Source organism: Leptodactylus fuscus, chromosome 8 (genome assembly GCF_031893055.1).
Source record: "Leptodactylus fuscus isolate aLepFus1 chromosome 8, aLepFus1.hap2, whole genome shotgun sequence".
Taxonomy (NCBI): domain Eukaryota; kingdom Metazoa; phylum Chordata; class Amphibia; order Anura; family Leptodactylidae; genus Leptodactylus; species Leptodactylus fuscus.
The window spans coordinates 43,482,056-43,509,952 of NC_134272.1; the positions used below are offsets into that span (position 1 = coordinate 43,482,056).

Here is a 27,897-nt window from a genome sequence, read left to right on the forward strand (position 1 = left end):
TAATGGAAAGATCTGCACCTTTCTCATGTTCAGGAACCACAGGTTTGGTTTACAAATACTGACCTAGTACTGACCAACTGAAAGTGGCCAAAGTCTCCCCTGTAAAATAAATCAGGAAGGTCCTCACAGTGCAATTCAATAACCTGATATGTACAAAATGTACAGAAAAATATGCACAATAAAACTGCTGCAAAGAATATTATGTTGTTTGGGATATAGAAGCTATGAAGGAATCTAACGTATTCAGACTTCTCTCACCGCTGCCCACTGCTACTCTCACTAGTGACTGACTGTCAAATATGTCATACTTTGCCATGAAACATATTAAAATCCCTGTCTACAGACTTGTCATTTCTCACCTGTTGTGTTTTATTATAGGTGTTGGTATAACACAAGTCAGAAGCCATCCAAATTCTGCCAAAGTGTGTAACAAAGGACCGTAGTCTGTTTTAATTTCTGTACCCTAGAAAAATACATAAAAAGATTACATCTTCTATCTAAATAGAAACTTGTCAATCTAGAATGACTCTATAAAATGCTGATTATTCTCACATTTTTACTGGAGTTCTATGGACAAGCCCAAATTATGTACCGATATACTGTAATATACCATCATTACAATACAAGGAGACTTCTATTTTTCACCCCTCTCTGTTATCCACCCAAACACCACTTTTGGGGGTATGGAAGGTGTTGTCAATTTACATTGGACACTTCAACCTGCATTTTGTATACTCTTTTCTTTAAGACCATTCTTAAAGAAAAAAATTATCCATGGAGAATTTTAATTTTTTATTTTATTAAACAGCCAAAAAACTCATGCCAGTGGTAAGCGGTGACACCACGGCTATAACCATATCCAGTTCTTGGGCCGCCAATGCTTTTTTTTCATTTCTATGTAATCCTATCTTTATCTAGGTAATATGGCAAAACACAGCAACAGCAAAACTGCACAGTCTGTTATGATATCCAGCTGAAACGAAGGAGTGTTTCACCTACATAGAAGTGAAAGCACAGGAGGCCAGGGGACAGCAAGCAGTCATAGCCTGACATATACACCATGTGTCCCCACCATTGGCCTAAGGCCGGGGCCCCATGGGACGGAAATGTTGCAAATTGCCCACGGCATAAATGCTGCCAGAAAAATCGCAGCATTTTACAGTAACTGCAAAGTGGATGGTATTCTTGTGAATCCCATGCCCACTTTGCGGTAAAAACCACAGCGCAGACACACTGCGATTTCCAAAACTGGCGCGGTTTTGGAAATACCAACATGTCAATAATATCTACAAAAACACCGTCGGCTTCCACGTAGATATAATTGTTTAAAGAGCTGCGGGAAGAACCACAATGCGGTTTTTAGCTGTGGGTCGTCCCGTGGTGCCTTAGCGTAATAGTTAAACAGTGTTGGTATCAACCCCAAGAGAGTAGAAGTGCTAGCAAGTGAATGGGGAGCTGATCTGCAGAAAACTGCTCTGGCCACTACAAAGGAATGGAACGGTTTGCTTTCTGCTCCATTGTCTGTGTATCAGCTAATGCAAACAGCTGATCAATGGGGGTTCAAAGTGTCAGACCCCCACCAATCTGATACTGATGACCAGTCCTTAGTATAGGTCATCGATATTTTCTTTAAACCTGGAAAACCTCTAATAGTATATTCGGTCCTTGCTTCACATATATATATATATATGTATAGTGATAATTAGAGATGAGCGAACACTAAAATGTTCGAGGTTCGAAATTCGATTCGAACAGCCGCTCACTGTTCGAGTGTTTGAACGGGTTTCGAACCCCATTATAGTCTATGGGGAACATATACCCGTTAAGGGGGAAACCCAAATCCGTGTCTGGAGGGTCACCAAGTCCACTATGACACCCCAGGAAATGATACCAACACCCTGGAATGACACTGGGACAGCAGGGGAAGCATGTCTGGGGGCATAAAAGTCACTTTATTTCATGGAAATCCCTGTCAGCTTGCGATTTTCGCAAGCTAACTTTTCCCCATAGGAATGCATTGGACAGCGCTGATTGGCCAGAGTACGGAATTCGACCAATCAGCGCTGGCACTGCTGGAGGAGGCAGAGTCTAAGATCGCTCCACACCAGTCTCCATTCAGGTCCGACCTTAGACTCCGCCTCCTCCGGCAGAGCCAGCGCTGATTGGCCAAAGGCTGGCCAATGCATTCCTATGGGAATGCAGAGACTTAGCAGTGCTGAGCCAGTTCTGCTCAACTACACCGTGTGCCGGTCAGCCCATCAGATGTAGCAGAGCCTAGGGTGCACTAGAACCCTTATGCACACTCGGCTCTGCTACATCAGATGTAGCAGAGCTGAGTGTGCATAAGGGTTCTAGTGCATCTTAGACTCCGCCTCCTCCAGCAGTGCCAGCGCTGATTGGTCGAATTCCGTACTCTGGCCAATCAGCGCTGTCCAATGCATTCCTATGGGAAAAAGTTTATGTCACAAAAATCACAATTACACACCCGATAGAGCCCCAAAAAGTTATTTTTAATAACATTCCTACCTAAATAAAGGTTATCCCTAGCTATCCCCGCCTGTACAGCTATCCCTGTCTCTTAGTCACAAAGTTCACATTCTCATATGACCCGGATTTGAAATCCACTATTCGTCTAAAATGGAGGTCACCTGATTTCGGCAGCCAATGACTTTTTCCGATTTTTTTCAATGCCTCCGGTGTCGTAGTTCCTGTCCCACCTCCCCTGCGCTGTTATTGGTGCAAAAAAAGCACCAGGGAAGGTGGGAGGGGAATCGAATTTTTTTGGAGTTTGCCATGTGATGTTCGATTCGAATCGAACACATCGAACAGCCTGATATCCGATCGAACATGTATTCGATAGAACACTGTTCGCTCATCTCTAGTGATAATCTTGGGTAGCTGAAAGAACAACTGTATGTACATGGCTAATTCCACCCTTCAGTGACTATCACATACATGAGGCTGCCAGACTGTCTGGAGCCCTCGCAGTTGTCTCAGTGATTAGTTTCTATAACACTAAGTAAAGTATATTCATACTAATAGGGTAGAATCTCATATATTATGAAACCCATTAAGCTTAAAGAGGACACATGGGTTAGATTTGCAGCAGAATGGCCAGCAGCTAACTTGCTGTACAGTAGCAGTGTAGTGAATGGGATTTAAACAAATGGCATCCACATGCTGCAGGAGAAAACAAAGGGTCTGGTCCTGCAGGGTTTGAACTCACAACGTGCCAGTTATTACTGTGGGGTCAGCCATGGGTGCCAGCCTTTGCAATGCAAAAATCCACTATTCCTGTGGCAGTTACCTGGGAATTTCAGCCGAAAGTCAAAGTGAAAATCAGACCATTTCAGGTGTTTTTGCACATCAACCAGGTTCACTGAGGGATATCCACAACAGAAATCCTGCAGAGGACTCATCATAGGTAACCTCAGGCCTGGTTCACATCAGCGTTCGGTATTCCGTTCAGGGAGTCCACTTGGGGACCCCCCCCTCCCCCAATGGAATACCAAACGCATTAAAGAGCAATGAACAATGAAACCACACAGACCCCATAGACTATAATTGGGTCCGTGTGGTGTCCGCACAGAACAGTGCGGAGAGAACAGGGCTGCTTTTTATTTTTTTTTTTACTATGCAGGTCTGTCTATAAACAATATTTCTTCTACGCTCTTTATTCAACCACAGCATTTCTAAGTTCAGGCTGTGGCCAAATGGAATTGGTTTTTGTTGCTGAGATATTTTGGTATCTGGTGTCAGACTGAGGAGACAGCTGTTTCCTGAGAAAATCTGAGTTTAATCTGTAGAATAGAAACAACTGTAACTCGCTGTTAGATCTCCATTATGAGTAGGTATGCCAACATACAGTATAGTGGTAACATCGGAGACGGGCGCTTACCTATACATTCAGATGTAAAAATACTAAATACATTTTCGGCCTACGTTTCATATTTCTTTTTTCCTTAACATACCAGCTGTTGGAATCACACGAGTGTGGTGACATGTAAAACCGCGAGCAGCTGTGTCCTGATACAATACTGTGTATAAATGGACTTGGCTCAGAAAAAAGGAACGTATGAAACAGAGTCATATGGTGCCTAATAGTATTACTAAAGAAAGGAATAAGAGGGATAATTTATTATTATTATTATTAATATGGTTTCACTGTTCTACCATTACAGAACAACCTGCATATTTATACTGTTGGATGAACGCTTTAAAATTGCCTTTTTTTTCCATCCCCAACTCCAAAAAAGCTGCCAAAACGTTTCAATCCTTATTATACTTTGTACATTTTAATATGTCAGTTTTGTTCTGAAAATTCTTTTTACTCACGTTCTCGCCCTCACACCACTTTCTTAAAAGTGGGCCTGGTAAATTGAGGAGGGGCAGAGCTTCTATCTCCTGACACATTTAAAGGGTTTTCCAAGATCTCATGTGTTTTGGATATTCCAACAAGGAGCTGGAGCAGATTTTTGGTGTCACACTAAAAAACTGGCAGAAGTAAACTTAAAGGGGTTACCCTTCAATGTTATCAGTATCTGATGGCGGTGGGGGTCCGTCAGCCAGGTCCGCTGATTCAGCTGTATTCAGTGTATACAGCTGGAATCGGCTCTGATCCTATTCAAGTAAATGGGAGCAGAGCTGCAGTTCCTTAGCGCCACCTCTACAAACCTACACACTGTATCAATGGCATGAAGAAACTGCAGCTCTGCTCCTATTCAACTGAATACAGCAGTCAGCAGCCATATCAGCTGATCCAGTATCAGACCCCACTGATCACATACTGGTGAAGTATCTTGTGGATAGGATCCAAAACACAAGAGGTCTTGGACAACCCCTTTAAGATTACTCATGCCAGTATTCTACTGTAAGTAACACCTGAAATCTGCCCCAGCTCTTTGTTGGAGTAGATTTAATGTTCTGGTATGCCTGTGCAAAGGTAAAAACCATTTAAAAATTTCTCTGTTTGCCAATATTTTACTAGAAACTTAAGGGGAGTTTGCAGCAATAACAAGCACAAAATGCCACCCAAAGCACATCCAAATGCTGCGTGAAACCACCCTTACCCTAGGAATATACTTAAATACTGTATATTTGTTACATTATTACATAATGGCTACATGCGACTTATCACCTCAAATACTGTGCATTGTTCTACTATTATAGCATCGTTTCCTCTGTTCTTTAATGCAGTAACTCGAGGAGCTTCATCTTCATAGACAAATAATCCATCCAATGATTTTGGTGTTTGTTCCCCTGTAAACAGAAACTCATATTGAATTTTTCTCTTCTTATTTAACCCATTTATGCTTTGTGCCAGAAAAATATTCAGTAACTTGAAAGCACATTCTTATTACGACAAGGAAGGTCCTAACGGGAAGGAAAACTAGGGTGGTGATGATTTATTTTCCTATATCCTTGATATTTGCAACAATGAGTGATTAATCCTTTATAAATGCTGAAATGTTAACAATGACAATACTCTAACACTGTTGTATTATAATGTCTCCAACAACATATTAGAGAAAATAAACTTGTGCCATCTATAATCTCAATGGGATCCTATAGACATTAACGGATAAATGCCCTGTTTTACTGTGAAAAAGAGACATTAAACTCTAGTCTCAAATTCATAATACAATTCCTTATCTAATAATGATATAGTAAAGGTGGCCATGTGTTCTAGAGAACTGGTGACTGAGCAGCTATTCTTCCTAACCCCTTTATACATATTCATACTCGCACAGCTAAGCATGCATGTGTTCTCACTGATGATAAGGGATAAGCCACTGCCAAACCCATCTGATAACAGATTGTCTTCAGCAAGAACAGGATCAGGCATACTGATCTCCATTATGCGTGACCCTTCTTTGCTCTGATGTCCACCATTTTTGGATGACTGGGATATCCCTCCTACATCTTAGGGCTCGTTCAGATCTGCACCCGTACTCCATTCTGCAGGTTTCCGTTTCCTGCACAAAACAGGGGCAGCAGACCGAAACCTGCCAGCATGTTTGAATGGGCTTGAAAAGTCTCCGGCCATGAGCTCCGGCGAGTGTTTTATGCTCTGCGCGGCGAAACAGTTTTTTTAAAACTGGACACAGAGTGGGACATGCAGTACTCTGTGTCCAGTTTAAAAAAAAAAAAAGGTTTCGCCGCAAAGCGCATAAAACGCTCACCGGCGCTCACATCCGGACTCGGCATGACAGGTTTCCATCTTTTGCATGCGGAAGACAGAAACCTGAAAACGGAGTTCAGGCGCTGGTATGAACCCAGCGTTAAATGCTTGAGTAATGCAGCAGAAATTGATGGGTCCAGTCAACAATCACCTCATTAGGATAAGCCATTAATATCAGATCCATAAGGACTCAACTCACAGGACCTCCGCCAAATGAAGGGGTCTTTGGACAATTGCTGCAGCCTGTTCATATTTAATTCAGTCTGTCTGGCTGCACACTGTCCTCTTAAAGCGTAAATAAAGTATCGGACAACTTTTGATTTTCTGGCTGTATTTGTGTAAATTTTGTAATATAATTTATTAACACATTTTGTCCCCTTGCTGTGAAATCCTGCAATTTCCACTCTTTTTCTTGTTTCTGTATTGAGAGCTGTTCCTACTTCTCACTGAATGTTACTGTGTATGGGAGTACAGTGCTGTGTAATATGGAGAGAAAATGGGGAAGGGGGGACAGGGTCACTTCAAAAAGTTATATCTCAGATATTATAAAATGGACAAACTTGCTGTTGTGAAATGAAAGAGGAGATTCTCTATGAATTATTTCCAGCCCCATACTCTGTACTCAGTAACACTCAGAGGCAGGAATAGCTCTCAATATAGAAGCAAGGGGAAGAGTGAAACAATGCAGGATTTCACAGAAAGGATCCAAAGATTGTTAATGAAGTATATTACAAAATTTATTAAAGACAAAAAATGTCAGAAAATCAAAATTTGTTGGAAATTTTAGTTACCCTGTAATAATGTATTATTATGGTGTTATTATTGTCTCATTCCAGTGAAAGGCAGTTTAAGTAATGGAAACTTTAGTTGGTTGCTATGGGCTATTTTTCTATAACATGGCTTTGATAATTTCATGCCCAGTAAATGTATTAAAAAATATCCAACTCTTACCTCTGAGCATTTCCCAGTGTACAAAAGAATCAATTAAAGAGAACCCCTGCTTGTAGTAGTATGTCGTCATTTCCAGCCAGTCTGCTTCCAGGCCACTGATGGTTGTTCCCTTCCTAGACACTTTCATTGAGAGATTGCCCTCTATGTATTTGCAGCCACTTTGATCATTCTCAAATATATTAAATACAGCATATAATGTTTTGCCTAGTGAGAAAAAAAGGTTGACAAGTCAAAATGATAAGATCTATACACAGTGACAATGACAAACATTTATAATGCACTTTTCTCACCAGTGACACAATGGCCCAGACTTATTGTGGCTACAACTAGACACTGGCATAAAGGTGGTGCAACTTGGTACATCTGAGTAACATTATTTTTTATGTTTCATCACCTCCCCTGGGGCTCCGCTTATTATACTCCGAGGTCTGAAGAGACCCCACAGTATAATAATAGCTAGAGAATGTCAAAAATTGGAATATTGTTAAAGTTGGATTATTATACTATGTGGAGGGGCCACTATGGGACATAAGACCGTATGCAAGGGCTGCTATGGGACATAATACTGTGTGCAGGGAACACTATGGGACATAATACTGTGTGCAGGGACCACTATCCTACTAATATTATAAATGTGAAAGTTTGTTTGTTTGGATGTGTGTGTGTTTGGATGTTTGTTAGTCAATCATGCAAAAACAGCTGAATGGAATTGAATGAAATTTGGAACATACATAGTTTGTAACCTCGATTAAAACATAGGCTACTTTTTATTCCGGTAAATGACCTGACTTCACGACTGTTATGAATTTATGCTCACATACTATATTACACTGCTCTTGTCAGCAGCTTATCTCAGCTTCTGATAAACCCAGGTCTATTATCTCTCTATGTATACACTCAGCTAACCCTCAGTCCATTGTGTACACGTATTTTCATATTATCTGATCTGCTCCAGGCAACATGCTGACACACTGGATGGGAAAACGCCTTTAATCCAAATTGGCAGTTTGCTACTTTTAAACATGCCGGGAAAAAGAAAATCTAATTTGTTGCAAAATTCTAAAACTACGACAGCTATGAATGTAGCCAGAACTCAACAGAGTTCTCCTCAAGCGGAGCTGACGGGGATCATGGGCGCCAACAGTACACTAATTATATGGCGTCCCAACGAGATGCCAGAACAATCACGGGCACAGCGCAAGGAACGAGTTTAGCGGCAGGCCAGCTTGACAGCTGCCAAAACAATGGAGCAGGTGGATCATCAACACCAACAATATGCTCATTATATGGCTTCCCAGCGAGCTGCTGAGATGCCGGAACAATCATGGGCACAGCGCAAAGTACGAGTTTAGCAGCAGGCAAGCTTGACAGCTGCCAAAACGCCGGAGCAGGCAGATCATCAATGCCAACAACATGCTCATAATATGGCGTCCCAGCGAGCTGCTGAGATGCCGGAACAATCACAGGCACAGCATAAGGAACAAGTTCAGCAGCAGGACAGCTTAAGAGCTGCCAAAAAGCCGGAGCAGGCAAACCATCGACGGCAGCAATTTGCTGAATATAGGCGGATCATCGACGCCAACAACACGCAGACGAAGTCGCGGGCAGAGGCTAGTGTTATATATAATAGGACAAGGTTGTTTTGGGATGGCACCCTTCAGTGAAACATTTTGATATATTTTTACAATGGTGCAGGTTTAAAGCCCAGGGCAAAGCGCCTCTATTTTCTTTAGAATTATCTAGGACTTCAACAAAACCCTGCATTTGATAAGTTATCAATTTTCAGCAATGTGCACATGACTAAAATATTTCTATCCATATGTAAACCATATATTTATAGTGCGGTATCACTGCTAAGTAGAATTATTATGATCCCAAGATCATCTGCTTCCTTGCAACTCAGTTCCTGAGGATAAATATAGAAATGTGCGCACCCTCTCTGTTATTCTTCCTTCCTTCCATGTTTTCCATTTTTCTTGCTATTCAAGGTGTTGCAGGAATTCAATAGAGTTCCACTTTTGTATCAATAATAATGTGATAATGTAATGTCTTCTAATTGTAAACTAAAATCATATTCATCATGGGAAACACTTTGAAAAGGCGACAAAATCACCGTGAAGCCCGGACCCCACATGGCGTAAATGGTTCGGTGTTTTACAGTCTCAGCAAAGTGGATGTGATTCTACCCAATCTCTTCCACACATTACAAAAAAAATACACGCAACGATTTCTAAAACTACTGCAGTTTTGGAAATTGCAGCATGTCAATTATAGCAATGGAAACCCCGGCAGTTTCCCTATGGAAGCAGAAAGACTTTCTCTGAAAAATGCTGTGGGAAAAACTGTGTTGAGTTGCTGCCACGGTTTTTCCCACAGAGCTTTTTTGCTTTGGCCTACTACATGAGGAGTCAGCCTAAGAGCATCTTTTAATAGTCAGTCCTTTGTCTTCAACCCCCTCAACTGTCTAACCAATACCAGTCTATAGCTGCAGGAGGGTCTTCTGCATTCAAGATTTTGGCCAATTAAGATTCCAGTTATTTAAGATACATGTTCCCTTTTAGAACTAAATACAGTATAGAATCAGATCTTCCGTAAAAATCATCCATACAACACAGAAAGGTTCTGGAGATACAGCTAACATATAAGGATAACTCAGCATGACTGTGTTGCTCAATTAAGTATTTATTGATAGAGAGCAATACAATGTGATGTTTCGATTTAAGAGACCTTCATCAGACACAATTGCTGCTGTATTACTCTGCTAGACTGATGGTATAAATTGCGACTCAGTGAAATGTTAGAATGGAGTCTATCAATACTTAAAGGGATTCTACCATTAAAACGTTTTTTTTGTTTTTTTTTCTCATTTACACGTTGGAATAGCCTTAAGAAAGGCTATTCTTCTCCTACCTTTAGAAGTCGTCTCCGTCCCGCAGTTCGGTTAAAATCCTGTTTTTTTTCGGTATGCAAATGAGTTCTCTAGCAGCAGTGGGGGGAGGCCTCAGCACTCAAACAGCACTGGGGGCGTGCGCAACGCTGCAAGAGAACTCTCTCCAGCGACGCCTCCATCTTCTTCAGCAACCGCCTCTTCACTCGTCGTCTTCTGGCTGGGGTCACACTTTGACGCCTGCGCAGTTGGCTCTGCCATCGGGCCGCTGACAGAGCTGAGTGCACATGCCAGTGGCCATTTTTTTGTGGCCGCTTACACGAGCATGTTCAGTACGCTCCTGTAGTTCTATGGAGTACAGAGCCGTACGGCCTGATGGCAGAGCGCAGGCGTCGAAGTGTGACTCCAGCCGGAAGAAGACGAGAGAAGAGGCGGTTACTGAAAAAGATAGCGGCATCGCTTGAGACAGTTTTCTCGCAGCATTGGGGACGCCCCCAGTGCTGTTTGAGCGCTGAGGTCTGCCCCCAGTGCTGCGAGAGAATTCATTTGTATAATGACAAAAACTGGGATTTTAACCGAACGGCGGGGTGGAGACGACTTCTAAAGGTAGGAGAAGAATAGCCTTTCTTAAGGCTATTCCGACGTGTGAACGACAAAAAACAAACAGTTTTAATGGTAGAATCCCTTTAACTGAGACACACAGAAGATCAGAGGTTCACTGATGTGCATTCATTATCAGACTGGGATCCTTCTCTGGCACCATGTATCTTATTAATAGAGCGCCGCACACATGACAGAGCCATAATACTCTTGCTTAAGCCCTTAGACTGTATGTACAAAAGCATATTGTAGCTTCGTGTGAACACACCATCATTTTAGCACATGAAAGGACTGGATCTTGTCATGAGAATAAAGAAAGCAAAAGTTTTCCACCACTCCCTAGACAGGATCTGATACTGTTTTTGCTAAATACAGGATACAGCTCATACATGAAGGCAGAACACGCTTGTGGGAATTTACAACATACATCCTCCTCTTCCTTTATCTTACTCTGCCTCACTTTACAACCAGTCTCATTAAGTAAGTATCAAGGAATAAGAAATCTTATAACGTAAAAACGATTGTGCTTGCGTAATAAAGAAGACTCCAGACGCTTTAGTTTGTTTTATGGAGACCTGATAGAATAGATGCTTTAGTGTTCAGGATATTCAATGATACCAGTCTGCCTTTACAAACACTTCTGAGAGCCTGGAAATGTCATTATGACGCGAATAGAAAAGCATTCTGCTAAAGCCATGAAATGGATGAGTCTTCTAACTGAGAAGAATAATAGTCTAGTACTAATCTAACAGCTAATATGTGGCTGACTGAGATGTGACATAGCAATAAGCAAAACAGTCAGTTGCCCTCCCACAGAGCGGTCGGTACCAGAAATGTTGATTTTGGAAGTGGGAGAAGAAGGCGAGGCGCTAGGTCTCTATACTTTATATAAAAGCAGGAGAGAAGCTCTATTGTTACCAAAAGCAAAACATTCAATTCCACATTTGATAATGCGAGTGCAGTTGAAAAGAAGCGACTGGTGGAAAAGGGTGATGCCTGAAAGTGGTAAAGATGTAGTCTTAGTATGGCTGTGCTATATTAGTATTGTACAGCACCATAACATTGCGTTAATAGAGTAGCCTGGAGAATGTTCATTTGTACACTGTAAGACAAGGAAGCTGCAGGAGGTTAAAGTGAAGGTTCATTCTTCCAAAGTGAAGCACCAGTAGTTTCAGCACATAGAAGAGGTGTATGTTGTGTAAGGGACATGAAAAATTGAAACCCCATCGACTTAATAGTAGTTACACATGGAAACCCATGGACCCAGCAGACTATAATTGGGTCCAACTGGTTACCACCGAAAACTGTGAAGAGTTAAGTTCTCCTTGTAGGACTTTTCTCTCTGGCGATTTTAAGCAGAATGCGGGATGGCGTCTCGTATGGAGACTCAAACACTAGTGTGAACCTAGCGTGACCTGTATTTTTAAAAGTTTTGTTCCAGGCAGTGCACAATATGATCTCACACATAGTCACTGACACGGTCTCTGTCCTGCCAGGACCTTCCACATCAGTGACATCTCCGTATGACTAAAATCCTTGGATTACTTCATGTAGGTGAGTGGCCATTTCTGGCTCGATTCACACCACCGAGTCCCCTCCATGAAAAACAGTCCAAGTGCTATTCTACTGAACTGACAGCTTTATCAGTCATAATTGACTATGATACAGTGGGTTTAGTTCAGTCAAGTTCAGTCTGAGAAATACGGCCCTCACACAGACTGGTTTTCCCAGGTAGGACTCGTATGAATCCATCCTAAACTGTGTGTTCAGTTAGTCTTTCTCTCCTTACATATACAAGTTACATATACCCTACCACATCCTAGCATATGTTTTACCCTCACAGTTAAAGCCTAATATATCATTGCTGAAAAACAGTGGGGAACATAGAAAAATCCAGCAGTTCTGGATCAGTGTCCCAGCGCCTAATAAAATCTAATGCTAAAGAACTGCATTTACAATCAATACATTGATAAATGAAATGATATACTGAGATCATACCTTGACACTTTCTTAATTTTGTTAATGTTCCTTCGTCTGGGAATACAGAGTCCTGGAAGCTTTCATTTCCCAAATTGATTTCTTCCTCGATTCCACTTTCTGAGGATTGTCCACTGATTGTTCCCTCCGTCCGTCTTTTATAAGCATCCTCAGAGTTTTTGCTGCTGTTTTGTTCCAGTTTTTGTACATCCGCCAAAGTATTTGTAGACTGATGAAAGTGCTTTGTTATAAATCCAACAAACCTCATGCCTTTTCTGGATGCATCGTTCACCTACAGAAAAAATTTCGTAAAATATTAGACTAACAAGCTTATTATATATATATATATATATATATCAAACTGACTTTTTAACCAATATTTAAATCATTAGAATCCCTTTTGACTTACCACCATGTCAGAATAGCCTTAAGAAAGACTATTCTTCCCCTACCTTTAGAATTCTTCTCCGCGCCATCGTTCCGTTGATATTCCTGACCTCTTACATGATTGTCCGTTCGGCCATAGGAAAATGGCTGACAGACACGCTCAGTTGGTGCTTTCGAATGAAGATGCAACAAAGAGGCAATCTTGAGAAGAAGATGGAGGGCGTTGCTGGAGAGTCTTCAGGCAGAACAGGGGACCCCCTCTGTGCTGTCTGGAGACTCATTTGCATACGTCAAAAACCGGAAATATCGACATACGGCGGCGCAAAGAAGAATTCTAAAGGTAGGGGGAAAAATAGCCTTTCTTAAGGCTATTCTGATGTGGTGGTAAGTCAAAAAACACAATAAAACAAGAAATTTATTGAAAAAAATGCAGACAAAGGTTCATGTAACTTTTTTGTGTAAGAATAAAGTTGCACATTCAGTTTTTAAATGCATGGCGTGCTAAGTGTGTAGCAATTTAGTAGATTAGTCAGTGTTAACAAAAGTAAGACTATGTACTGTAGTGTATAAACATTTTAGGCAGGTGTGGAAATGCTGTATATTAAGGGCTCGTTCACACGTGGGCAAAGGGGCGGATTTTGACAGCGGATTTCGCTTCAAAATCCGCCCCTTTACAATGGTGGTCTATGCAGACCACCGGGCTTCTTTTTTCCACTAGTGGCGGGCTGCTGCTAGCGGAGAAAAGAAGCGACATGTCCTATCTTCAGGCGGAAGCCGCGGCGCGCTGGGCCGCGGCTTCCGCCTAGCAGCAGCACCCTCCTGTGTCGGCTCATACAAGGGGACATGCCCATCGTATGTGCCACATATCACCCACAAATTAAGAGAAGTCAGCGAAAATTTGTGTCTACCATTTGAAATTGTATTACAACAATGATTCCAATGTGCCGAGGATAAAGTGTATCCCATATCACTTTCCTATGGTGCAAGGCAAGGGTGTTAAATATAGAGTATAGGTACAAGATGGTATCCCTGCCAAATGCAAATCTGTTCATATTGGGAAGACTTCAGACCGTGAAGGAAATTAAATATCTGGAGTAACTTTTGTAATTTTTTACATGTTTTTTGCATCCATTTATCTACTAAATGGATGTGATCTGAATGGAAACTAAGAATGCTTATAATAGTTTTTAAAAAATTTTTTTTAAACAAAATGCAAAGTGAAAGACCAAAGAGAAATCTAAACACTGAATACTTTGTTTGGCATCGAGTCATTTGCAGAGAGGTTGGTTCAGGGTTTATCTCCATACAAAGCTCAGCAATGTAGTAATTTATGTTATGTTTTTTGCACAAAAATGCTGGTCTTGATAAATCTCCCCATCATCTTTATCTATTGTCATAAGCTAGGATTATTTCCTATTTTGTGTGTGTATGAGAGTAGGGTGTAGCCAGTGGCGTAACTACCACCATAGCAGCAGAGGCAGCTGCCACAGGGCCCGGGACATTAGGGGGCCCGGCGACAGCTACCCCTGCTACCCCCGCTCTTATCACAGACAAACTGTTGTAACTGCGATAAGATCGGGGGGAAAGCTTGTAGGACCTGTAGATGAAGGACCTTGTGTGACATCAACCATCACATGACTAGGTGGGCATGTCTTTATAGTCCATGCAGTCCTGCAAGAGATGAAGAGAAGCAGAGATGTGGTGCTAGGTACTTAGGGGGAGGGGTAATATGAGATGCAGAATGGAGAGTGTGTGTCTGTGTGTGAGCGTGTATGTATGTGTGGTCTGGAGGAGGTGAGAGGACAGTGTCCTGATGTCTGTGTATTAGGAGGAGGGGACAGTGTCCTGATGTCTGTGTATTAGGAGGAGGGGGAGGACAGTGTCCTGATATCTGTGTATTAGGAGGAGGGGGAGGTCAGTGTCAGTAGATGGATCAGTAATCTACACATTGTTTGTATTCAGACTTGCCTGCAATAATAATAATACATTGCTGTTACTAATGACTGTCTAATAGTAGTCATGGGGCGCTCTATGTATTGTATTGTATTGTATTGTACTGAAGGGAAGGGGATGTGAGATGCAGAATGGAGAGTGAGAGTGTGTATGTATGTGTGGTGTGGAGCAATTGAGGAGCAACAGTAAGCTAGGGGCAGAGATGGAGGGAAGGACATGAAAATGGGGTTAGAGATGAGTGGTGCATGAAACTGGGGGCAGATGGAGGGAGGGCATGAAATGTCATGTGACATCCGTGCGTTATTAAAGATGGCCAACACCATCAAAGACTGCAGAGGAGCCGGAGACAGGTAAGTAACTTTTTTTTTATGTCTGTATTTCCCCCCCCGGTCTCCGATTATTATACTCTGGGGTCTGAAAATACCCCAGAGTATAATAATTGTTCATGGGTGTTCATTATGGGGCATAATCCCGTGTGCAGGGCCCATAATGGGGTGTAATACTGTGTGCAGGGGTCACAATGGGGTGTAATACTGTGTGCAGGGGCCACAATGGGGTATAATACTGTGTGCAGGGGCTACAATGGTGTGTAATAACATGTGCAGGGGCCACTAAGGGACATAATAGAGCATGCAGGAATGCGGCGTGTGTGTGGGGGGGTGTCAGTCGGTCAAGGTCTTCGGTGTCTGTCAGGAAGGGGGGGGGCCATGTCAAAAGTTCGCCACGGGGTCCCGCCATTCATATTTATGCCACTGGGTGTAGCATAATATTGAACCAACTCAGCCAATCTAGTATTTGATAGCCCTTGGTTGCAAGATCCCCATTTTATTGGGGAGATTGACCAAGCTCTTTTATTTTTAGAGATATTTGTGCTGGTGGCAGATTACTTCAACTGACCATAGTCCCTCAATATACAGTAATATCTACACAAAAATACACACATAACAAGTCACATAATAATAATAATAATAATAATAATAATAATAATAATAATAATAATAATAAACAAGTGTAAGGAACATTGAAAAAGGGAGGAATACTTTTTCTAGTAGGATTTTCATGCCTTCATTTGTCAGAGCCTCATATAGTGACATCCATTCCTCTATAATAAGACTGGCCTGTTTCTGTCCTGTGGATACCGAATGCTTTTGACTGAAATAGAAAAAAAAATTATTTATTTTATTATTTAACTAATGAAAAAATATTCAATTCATGAGGAAAAAAAAATCTAATGTATTCCTGAGTATAGGAGTCATCTTAAACTATAAAGCATTTGTGTCTCTGGTTAAAATGAAACACAAAGCCACATTCTAAACAAGGGAATTTTCAGAAATCTGAGCAAGCAAACAATCAAGAGATTTTGGAACGCGTCTAATTGGTTACTATGTCTAATTGGTTGCTGTTTTTCATACACATTCTCACCATAACTAAAACACAATAATCTTCATATTGTTTGGTTTTAGTTTAGTGGAAAAAACACGACTTTTCCGGGTTGTTCACTGATTACTTTAATGTACAGTCCTGAGCACATATATAATATACTTAACATTAATGTATAGAGTTGTCCAATGTCAACTAGCACTTTGTGGAAATGTAATTACCCGTAGTAAAATGAAGCCAATTAATCACTAATTAGAGAGAGCTGAATGAACACAGACTGATTGCAGCCAGCCCTGCTTCATACCACCATCACAACTTTTGACCCTCATCATCAGTCAAGTTGTCAGCACAAAGAGTCAACACACACATTATGGCACAGTCAAAGGAAATTCCTGAAGAGGACAGAAAAAAAACATGTTGATATCTTTCAGCATGGAAATTTATCCAAAGTCTGACCATATGGATAAGAGTAGTGAATGCTTCCAAAAATGAACAGCTTGAGCAAGCGAGTAAAAGTAACCATTGGGACCCATAGCAGAACTTACAATGGGGCTCCACTCTACCATGACCAACTTAAAGGGATTGTCAGCAAAATATTCATTTATTTACCTCGTCCCGGGGCTTGATGATAGGTCCAGGGGTTCCAGTGACATCATCACAACTGGGACATGTGATCCAAAGTAGCGTTCCACTATCAGGTTACTCCACCCCCAGCTTCCTCCATCTTACAGGTGATTCATTACCTGTGCTATAGGAGTTGGCTGTCTGTAGTAAAGTCAGCCCTTATGATAAAGGTAAAGTAACTGTAAGCTAGAGGAAGGACGGGTGGAGCAAGTTGGGGGGAAATGCTACTTCAACTACTACTTGAACTGGGAGTCAGTAATCAGCCGCCCCTCCATTTTGTAGGCCACATGAGGCACAACGCCACATCGAGGAGCTATTCTTTAAAGGTAAAAACCTAAAACTCACTAACTCTTGTATCCATATGCCATTACCAAGAGAATCCCATATTTTCTACTAATCAGGCCTGATGAAGGGTTGATATTACCCCAAACGTTGCTCTAATGAAGCCCATGTAATGATTGTGGCTTTACTAAAACTTTAAGAAGCATAACCTATGTTGCTTGGATATGAAACAGTAGGGAGGTGGTCAGCCCTACACACAATACTCCAGAAGTGTGCTTCCCAACCAGTATTATGAACCAGGGACTGTGACTAGAACAAAAGGGATGTCTTGCTATGTCCAGCACCCAAACCACTTGGCACTGGTTAGAAATGTTAGTTACCAAAAACTTGTAACACAGAATTCTAGCAAGTCATCACTGATTTCAAGAGCCCTTTGTTTGGAAAGTTACATTTGAGAGATCCCATTATTTTATAGTTTTACAAATTGGCAGAAGTCTGTGCTCATGAGTCCAATGGTGTGATTTTCTGACCGATTCCTCTGTTCAATGTCAGAAGATCAGTTCTAGGTAGATTAAACTTTCATGCTGAGACCACACATTGGTGGGGGGTGGTTTTACAGTCTAGCAAATCCCATCCACACATTGCAGAAAAATACGCACAGCAGAAATGCTGTGATTTCTAAAACGGTTGCATTTTTGGAAATTGCAGCATTCCAATTATACCTACAGAAACACCGGTGGTTTCCCTATAGGTATAACTGAAGCAGAAATTCCACAGAGGAAAACAAGACAAAGGGCCTTAGCCTTAAGCAGTAATGAAATAAGACAATGATTCAAACACTAAAGTAAGTCCACCTCATAATGACTGAAAAGAAGGAACATTTCAGCATGTGCTTCATAGTGTAAGTGTTACTGCAAGCAACAAAATAATAGCCTTGCAGTAATGATATCTTTAATAGAGATGAGTGAACAGTGTTCTATCGAACACATGTTCGATCGGATATCAGGCTGTTCGATGTGTTCGATTCGAATCGAACATCACGTGGCAAACTCCAAAAAAATTTGATTCCCCTCCCACCTTCCCTGGCGCTTTTTTTGCACCAATAACAGCGCAGGGGAGGTGGGACAGGAACTACGACACCAGGCATCGAAAAAAAATCGGAAAAAGTCATTGGCTGCCGAAATCAGGTGACCTCCATTTTAGACGAATAGTGGATTTCAAATCCGGGTCATATGAGAATGTGAACTTTGTGACTATGAGACAGGGATAGCTGTACAGGCAGGGATAGCTAGGGATAACCTTTATTTAGGGGGGAATGTTATTAAAAATAACTTTTTGGGGCTCTATCGGGTGTGTAATTGTGATTTTTGTGAGATAAACTTTTTCCCATAGGAATGCATTGGACAGCGCTGATTGGCCAGAGTACGGAATTCGACCAATCAGTGCTGGCTCTGCTGGAGGAGGCGGAGTCTAAGATCGCTCCACACCAGTCTCCATTCAGGTCCGACCTTAGACTCCGCCTCCTCCGGCAGAGCCAGCGCTGATTGGCCGAAGGCTGGCCAATGCATTCCTATGGGTATGCAGAGACTTAGCAGTGCTGAGCCAGTTCTGCTCAACTACACCGTGTGCCGGTCAGCCCATCTGATATAGCAGAGCCGAGTGTGCACACTCGGCTCTGCTACATCAGATGTAGCAGAGCCGAGGGTGCAGTAGAACCCTTATGCACACTCGGCTCTGCTACATCTGATGGGCTGACCGGCACACGGTGTAGTTGAGCAGAACTGGCTCAACACTGCTAAGTCTCTGCATTCCCATAGGAATGCATTGGCCAGCGCTGATTGGCCAGAGTACGGAATTCGACCAATCAGCGCTAACTCTGCTGGAGGAGGCGGAGTCTAAGATCGCTCCACACCAGTCTCCATTCCGGTCCAACCTTAGACTCCGCCTCCTCCGGCAGAGCCAGCGCTGATTGGCCGAAGGCTGGCCAATGCATTCCTATGGGTATGCAGAGACTTAGCAGTGCTGAACCAGTTCTGCTCAACTACACCGTGTGCTTGTCAGCCCATCTGATATAGCAGAGCCGAGTGTGCACACTCGGCTCTGCTACATCAGATGTAGCAGAGCCGAGGGTGCACTAGAACCCTTATGCACACTCGGCTCTGCTACATCTGATGGGCTGACCGGTACACGGTGTAGTTGAGCAGAACTGGCTCAACACTGCTAAGTCTCTGCATTCCCATAGGAATGCATTGGCCAGCGCTGATTGGCCAGAGTACGGAATTCGACCAATCAGCGCTGGCTCTGCTGGAGGAGGCGGAGTCTAAGATCGCTCCACACCAGTCTCCATTCAGGTCCGACCTTAAACTCCGCCTCCTCTGGCAGAGCCAGCGCTGATTGGCCGAAGGCTGGCCAATGCATTCCTATGGGTATGCAGAGACTTAGCAGTGCTGAGCCAGTTCTGCTCAACTACACCGTGTGCCGGTCAGCCCATCAGATGTAGCAGAGCCGAGGGTGCACTAGAACCCTTATGCACACTCGGCTCTGCTACATCAGATGTAGCAGAGCCGAGGGTGCACTAGAACCCTTATGCGGAGTCTAAGGTCGGACCTGAATGGAGACTGGTGTGGAGCGATCTTAGACTCCACCTCCTCCAGCAGAGCCAGCGCTGATTGGTCGAATTCCGTACTCTGGCCAATCAGCGCTGTCCAATGCATTCCTATGGGGAAAAGTTAGCTTGCGAAAATCGCAAGCTGACAGGGATTTCCATGAAATAAAGTGACTTTTATGCCCCCAGACATGCTTCCCCTGCTGTCCCAGTGTCATTCCAGGGTGTTGGTATCATTTCCTGGGGTGTCATAGTGGACTTGGTGACCCTCCAGACACGGATTTGGGTTTCCCCCTTAACGAGTATATGTTCCCCATAGACTATAATGGGGTTCGAAACCCGTTCGAACACTCAAACAGTGAGCAGCTGTTCGAATCGAATTTCGAACATTTTAGTGTTCGCTCATCTCTAATCTTTAATGATTGACTGAAATAAATTATATAAAGTATGCTTTTGAAACTACAGTACTTAGCCTAAGTCTCTTCATCAGGCAAGTCCCCATGTAGCGGGCTGCAGCAAAAAAGCCCTGTGACTTTCTGCTTTCATTATACCTATAGGGAAACCGCCAGAATTTCTGTAGGTATAATTGACATTCTGCGATTTTCAAAACTGCAATGGTTTTGGAAATCGCAGCATTTCTGCTGCACGTACTTTTCTGCAATGTGTGGATGGAACTCGCTAGAATCCCTACCACTCTGTGGTGTCTGTAAAATACTGCCGTTTTTGCTCTGCAGCTTTTTCGCCACGTGGGACCCCAGCCTTAAAAAGGACCTTTCATGTCCTTGGTCACATGCGGTTTTATATACTGCTATAAAGCCGACAGTGCGCTGAATTCAGTGTCTAAGGGCTGGAGATATCTGTGCCGTTATAACGGCAACAATCTCTGCCCACTGGGGGGTTCTTCACAGCTAAGGGCTAGTTCACACGGGGCCATGGAGGAGGATTTTGACAGCGGAATCCACGTCATAATCCTCCTCCATACAATGTTAGTCTATGTAGACTGCTAGCTTTTTTTTTTCTGCTAGCAGAGAAAAAGAAGCGACATGACCTTTCTTGAGGTGTTTTCCACCTGAACAAAGCAATAGAAGTGAATGGGAAGCGTTTTTTACAAAAAACTGCGTCACATTTTTTTTATGGCCCGTTCTCTTAAAGGATGGGAAAACCGCCTGGAAGCAGTTTTAACAAAAAAATGCTCCACAAAAAGTGTGCCAAGGTCAAAACAAAGCTTCCTATTCAGGAAGCGTTTTTTTCCAGTGCCAAAATAAGCCACACGTTATTTACGTGTGAACTAAACCTTAGTGTCACCACTGGACAGAATGCCCCCTCTGATAGTACACAGCTACAGACAGTACTGTCAGCAGGGGCATTCCTCACAGCCCAGCTATACTGTCAGGAACTCCCTTCTGGCAGTGGGAAAACATCGGTAACGACACTGATATCTCTTACCCTGGGGCACATAATGGGAAAGCTGACAGTACACTGTCGGCTTTCTAGTGGTATATAAAACCACAATGGGTTACCCATTAACCCCTTAAATAACATGGCAGATCTTGGAAATTCTACCACTGCACCCTCTCGGGAATTGAGCAGCTACCATAACATAGACCCAATTGATTGCCTGCAATCAAAAACACTTATGGTTGTGAGCATAGCATTGAATAGCTCCCAGCGTGGTGGGATTGTGGGAGCAGTACAGTTGGTACTGACCTGCTGAAGGTATTGTGAGGCTGGGGTCACATGTGGCGCCGCAGCTGTGAAATCGCTGGCTGCTAACCCGCTGCAATGTACAGTAGTAGTGTAGTACAATAGATAAAAAACAAATCCCATCCTCACATTGCAGTAAACAACCTGCAGCATAAAGGGTCTTGCATTATTGATTCTGAACAGACAGCCTTATTGCCATATGTTCAGCTCTACTTTTCAACCTTAGCTGTGCCAGCCACCTGGGAATTGTGACGGAAACAAAAACTAGATGATGTTGGCTGTTTTTGTCATGGGCAGGTTCGCTGTGAACATCCTGCAGTGCGCACATCCCATGGGGCCAAAGCTTAGAGGTTTTTCCTGTATCAGCATTTTTTGATTTATCAGCAGAATAATCCATAGATTACGGTTGTCCACAACTGTGAAAACCCAGATCACTTTTTTTGTTTGTTTGTTTCATTTTCTATATTTTAGATGTCTCTGAGTCTGTGGAAAATGGATGACATAGATATCATCCTCTTTTTTTCATGGACCCACTGACTTTGAACATTGGAGTGATCAGTATCAGTAAGAGATACATATGGCATCCATGAAGAATGTTGAAGATTTAAAGGGATTCTACCATTAAAAATCTTTTATTTGTGGCTAACACGTCGGAATAGCCTTTAGAAAGGCTATTCGTCTCTTACCTTTAGATGGGATCTCCGCCGCACCGTTCCTTAGTAATACCAGTTTTTACCGGTATGTAAATTAGTTGGGGGCGGGCCCCAGTGCTGAAAATGCGATGAGGGCGTCCCCACCGCTGCCCGAGAACAGGATCCTGCGCCGCCTCTATCTTCTGCTGGATCCTCCCCTTCTTTCTTCGTCAGCTTCACCTCTGTCTGCATGCTCGGCCATAGTTCCGAGGCCGCAATTGCGCACATGCGCATTCGGCTCTACTAGTGTCAGAGCTGACAGAGGTGAAGCCACCGAAGAAAGAAAGAAAGAAGGGGAGGATCCAGCAGAAGATAGAGGCGGCGCAGGATCCTGTTCTCAGGCAGCGGTGGGGAAGCCCTCATCGCATTTTCAGCACTGGGACCCGCCCCCATCTCTGCCAGAGAATTAATTTACATACCGGTAAAAACCGGTATTACTAAGGAACGGCGCGGCGGAGATCCCATCTAAAGGTAGGAGACGAATAGCCTTTCTAAAGGCTATTCCGACGTGTTAGCCACAGAAAAAAGGTTTTTAATGGTAGAATCCCTTTAAGTCAAATGCCAATTAACAAATGAAACACAGAGAAGATGAAAAGGAATGGAATATATGGACAGCTGCGCAGTAGGGAAAAGCATAGAGGTGGTTTCCTCTGTTACAGAGTCAATATACATAGGAAGGAAAGGAACAGAATGCAATATAGTGTGGGATTGTAGGATACAGATAGAATTTCTTGTCATAGGTCATCACTGTGGTCCTAACAATTAAGACAGCTATACACTTTAGATAGGAGTCTGACCCTATAAACATCTCTGCTTAGCTTAGTCAAGCAGTACATGGCTACTGAATGGAGAGAGGCGTTAAAGGGGCTACCAGACCCTTCTGGCAGTGACATTTTCCAGAGAACAAAAGGATTGGCCAGTTGAAATCCAGATGAGAGATGTTGGGGGAGTCAGGAGACCCCCAAACACATAGAAGGTGGGTTGAAACCATCAAAATCAGCAGCTATTTTTTCAATTAGCATCTATGTATTTAATACACATCTAACGTGTATGGTCAGCTGAAGAGGCAAGTTGGTGGGCAATGAGGTCAGTAATATATTGCTAGAACTATGGGAACAAAAAGGAAGCTAAAAGATTTCAGTAAGTGCTTGGGGTTATTTGAACAAAAACATCAATTATAATGATTGGCGATTGCTGTAAAAATGTAATAAAAACTAGCAGAATTGCTATGTTTTCCTGTTTCTGACAATGTAATTGTTATTATAAATCACATCTTCAAGGCCAAAATTTTCCCTGGCTGCAAAAAGTTAACGATATCAAATGTGTATATACTGCATTATATCTTAAATATTTAAGATATAGGCAACATTTTCTAATATTTATCACAGCTTAGGTTCACAACTGCAATTGGGATTTCCATCCTCGAATCTGCTAAAAAAAAAAAAAATCATCATTTTTCGGGCAGAAACACGGCGGACCCCATTATGGGGTCTATGTGGTCAGCAGATTTCTGCGGGTAGCCGCTTTTTAAGCGGATTAGGTTTTTGTTCTTCGGCTCCCCAAATGGACCCGAATAACGGAAAGCTGAAGGCAGGTGTGAACCTAATGTCAGCCGCTTTGGTCCCACTTGGTTTTCTGTTCCCCACTGCTAGAAGGAGATCCTTGTTTAGTCTATGGTGTTAGAATATTCCTTTCAGGTTTAGACATGCTGAAGTCAGAGGAGTTCCAGAAAATATGTTACACACAAACATTCCCAAAAAGCCTTGTGAAAGGAATCCCTAATTTCACATGATTGATCCGATTGAATTGTTGCCAGGGTATACGTGACTTTTGCATTGAACTATATTACATCTGTGTGCAGGGGCAATTGGGACCTGAAAGTGGCCCTGGAAAACAATTTAAAGGCTAAGGCCCCACACAGAGAGCTGCAGCAAAATTGCAGCAGCAACACATCGTGGTTTTTCCTGCAGCGCTGTTCACAGAAATTCCACAGAGGATTCCTTTGCAGACTTTCTGCTTCAATTATACATATAGGGAAATCGCTAACATTTCCGTAGGTATAACTGATACGCTGTGATTTCCATTGTAAGTATTTTCCATGGTATACTAGTGTAACTACCAATGTGGATGTCTATGAACATTGCATCAGGATGAAAGATTTTGGTAAAGTAGCTTACCTTAATTTAAGTCGATATAATACTACTCGATACAAGTAACTAATAGGTAAGTGCCTTCTGCGACCACTAGAAACAATAATTGGATGGACTGCAGCAACCATATATCCTCTTAGGTAGTATTCTTCTACCTTGCTGGGAATATCAAGCAATGACTTAATTTTAATTGCATTGATATTTGCAGATGCTGAAAAAAATGAAAACAATATTTTATTAGTTAATCATTTTGCAATTTGATCATCATCAAATTTTAATAGATATTATACTTTTATAAAGAGTATTTAATTGTCTAGTAATACAATAAAGTACATAAACGCTTTATTCTTATAGGATTGAAACATTTTATGTTGTGTTTCAGGACTGGATGTTAAACTGGCTTTAGGGGGCTGTAATGAAGCCACAGCGATATCCCGGCCTGTCGGCAAAAGAACCCTGTCCATACAATATTTTGGAAGTTTAATTTTGTTTCAGTAATCCTGCGGAAGGTCTGGGTTTTTCCCCCATAAGGCCAAGACCTCATGTAGCGGACCACAATTTAAAAACGCAGCAAAAACACATTGCATTTTTTTCCACAAGTTTTTCGTTGCATTTTTCTTTGCAGTTTTTCTACAGTTATTTAACCTATAGGGAAAATGTTTGTGTTGCCACGGCTAAAATTGACATGCTACATTTTTGAAAACTGAAAACGCATCTTTTAGGCCAAGAAGCTACGTTGTGGAAACCCAGCTTTTTTGTTGCAGATTTTGTTGCTGTTTTTTTTGAGCCAAGCCAAGAATGGTTACAAGACGTTTGGGAGATCTATATAAAATATGTATACTTCTACCTTTTGCTCAATTCACTTCTGGATTTGGCTCCAAAAAATTAAAACGAAACCTCCAACAAAAATAGCTGCGTTTTCGCAATGTTGGGGCCTCCGCCTAACCTCACAAAATGAATATGAACTTTACATTAGACTTTGCGTCAGTGGCGCAACTAGGAACAAAGGGGCCCCATGGTGAACTTTTGACATGGCCTCCCACGACCGACTGCCGAAAACCCTAACCGATCCCCCCCCGCATTCCTGCGCTCTCTATTATGCCGCATAATGGCCCTTGCACACTTTTATGCCACATAGTGACCCCTTCCTCACAGTATTATGCCCCATAGTGGCCCCTACACACAGTATTATGTCACATAAGGTTCCCTACACACACTATTATGCCCCACTGTGAACACCCACAGACCCCAGAGTATAATAATCGGAGACCGAGGTGGGGGATACAAACATAAAAAACACTGTCCCTGGCTCCGCTGCAGTCCTCGGTGGTGTCGGCTATCTTCAATGATATCTGGGACGTCAGATGACCCGGGATGCAGGCCCCGGTCATGTGACGTCAGGGAGAGTCACAGAAATAGGCCGAAGCCTGCCCGGAGAGGTAAGTAACACTTTTTTTTTTTTTATACTTAAACGGGTTTTATTAAGGATTTTTCAAAGAAAATAATACAACACAAATAAAAGAAGACAAGCAGAGCATCAATGAAAAAAAACCAAACATATAAATCAGTAGGCTGGGAGGCCAAAAAAAGACCCCCCCGCTCATAAACATCAAAAATAAAATAGCTCAACACGGAGAAGAAAAGGAAATAAAGAAAGAACAAGAAACAAACAAACAAACAAACACAAGACGAAAACGGGGAGACCACAAACAGAATCAGAACGGGAAGCGGAGGAAAGGGAAAGCCAGAGAGAAAGAGGAGAAGAAAACAGGCGGCCACGTCACACTCAAGCAAAGGCAGTAGAAAAAGCAGAAGATTCCCGGAACATAATCCAAGGACGCCAGCTAAGCTCAAACTTGGAATAAGTGGGAGAGTCTTCCGCCACCAAGGTCTCCATTCTATGTATAAGGAGGAGCTCCTGGAGGAACTCAAGCAGGGAGGGTGGAGTGGAGCTGCGCCAGTGCCTTGGAATAACGGTCCTGGCGGCCGTAAAAAAATGTCTCAGGAGGTCCTCCTTAATAGCCGACAGCTTGCCAGGGATGACTGACAGAAGTGCCAGCTGAGGAGAAACAGTCACAGAGCGCCCACTGACCGTAGAATACAATGAAAACACCGTGTCCCAGAAAGGTCGCAGAACATCACAGTCCCACCAAATATGTAGCATAGTACCCCTAGCGGAACCACAGCGCCAACATAAGTCTAAAACTGCAGGGAAAATCCTATGAAGAAGCACTGGACACCTATACCACCGGGACAGAATCTTGAAATTCCTCTCCTGAGCACTACAAGGTAGGGCCATCTTATGAGAAAGCAGGAAGGATCTGTCCCAATCCGCAGAAGACAGACCTACAGGAAGGTCAGAATTCCAAGCAGCAACATAGGAGGGGAGTCCGGCCGTGGCATCCGAAAGGAGAGTGTCATACAACAGCGAAAGAGCGCGAGGGGGGGAGGTCCGTCGCCCAGCAAGGGATTCTAAAGCTAAGGCCGGAGGAGAGAGGTGAGAAGGGAGAGAGAACCGCGTCAAGAAGGATTGGAGTTGGGCATACTCCAACCACGAGAGGCGTAGGTCAGGGTGAGAGCTACACAACTGGGCAAAAGGAAGGAGCGGAGAATCACCCGCCACCTCCTGAAGACGAGTACGATTCTCTCTCTCCCAGCAGAGGAACCGATCCACTGAGCACCCAGGGGGGAACATGGGATTCTCGAAGAGGGGAGTCATGGGGCCCGGAACACGGGCCAAGCGACCAGAAGAGCAGACCAGATCCCACACCCTCAGGAAGTGCGAAGGGAGAACATAGAGGCCAGGAGGTTTGGGACGAAAGTGCGGTGGAATCCATGGCCAAGAGGAGAGCGAAGATGATATCAGGTCAAATTCGATGGACACCCACTGCTTATCTTGGCGACGGAATTGCCAGTCAAACAGACGAAGCAAAACCGAGGCGCGATAATAAAGGCGCACATCCGGGAGGCCAACACCCCCCCTGGACTTACGCCTGACAAGGGTGCTAAACCCAAGTCTGCTCCGAGAGGAGCCCCATACAAACTTCCCAAACAAGGATTGTACCCTAGCCAAAAAAGTGCGTGGGAGAGGGATGGGAAGGGCTTGAAACAAATACAAAAACCGGGGGAGGACATCCAGTTTAAGGGCATGGATTCGGCTGAACCAAGAAGGAAGACGAGCGCCATAAGAGCGTAGGTCCGAAGCAATGGCATCCAAAAGTGGGAGGTAATTTAGGTGGAACAGGGAAGCAGGATCAGGGGAGATATGGATCCCCAAGTATTTGAAGGAGGAAGGTTGCCACTTAAAAGGGAAAGTCTGCGCCAGAAATTCAACCTCGGAAGGAGGAAGTGAGACATTAAGGGTCTCACTCTTAGATAGATTAACCTTGAAATTACTGAGGGCACCAAAACGGGAGAATTCACGCTGAATAGCTGGAAACGACACCCGCGGTTCGGAGACATAAAGCAGAAGGTCGTCAGCATACAACGCCGCTTTGACCTCACGAGACCCCAGAGGTATACCG

At 43.1% G+C, this 27,897-nt stretch overlaps 1 protein-coding gene across 1 annotated transcript in view; it reads right to left on the bottom strand.

The window, feature by feature from the left end:
- RFTN2 (raftlin family member 2) overlaps positions 1-27,897 on the bottom strand; it is a 43,003-nt gene that overhangs the window by 3,040 nt on the left and 12,066 nt on the right. Inside the window, exons 2-7 of the mRNA XM_075284379.1 lie at positions 24,401-24,584; positions 15,977-16,088; positions 12,618-12,888; positions 7,133-7,336; positions 5,138-5,259; positions 360-463 (exon numbers count right to left, since the gene is read on the bottom strand). Coding sequence (XP_075140480.1) covers positions 360-463; positions 5,138-5,259; positions 7,133-7,336; positions 12,618-12,888; positions 15,977-16,088; positions 24,401-24,584 — 997 coding nt within the window. The remainder of the gene's footprint in view (positions 1-359; positions 464-5,137; positions 5,260-7,132; positions 7,337-12,617; positions 12,889-15,976; positions 16,089-24,400; positions 24,585-27,897) is intronic.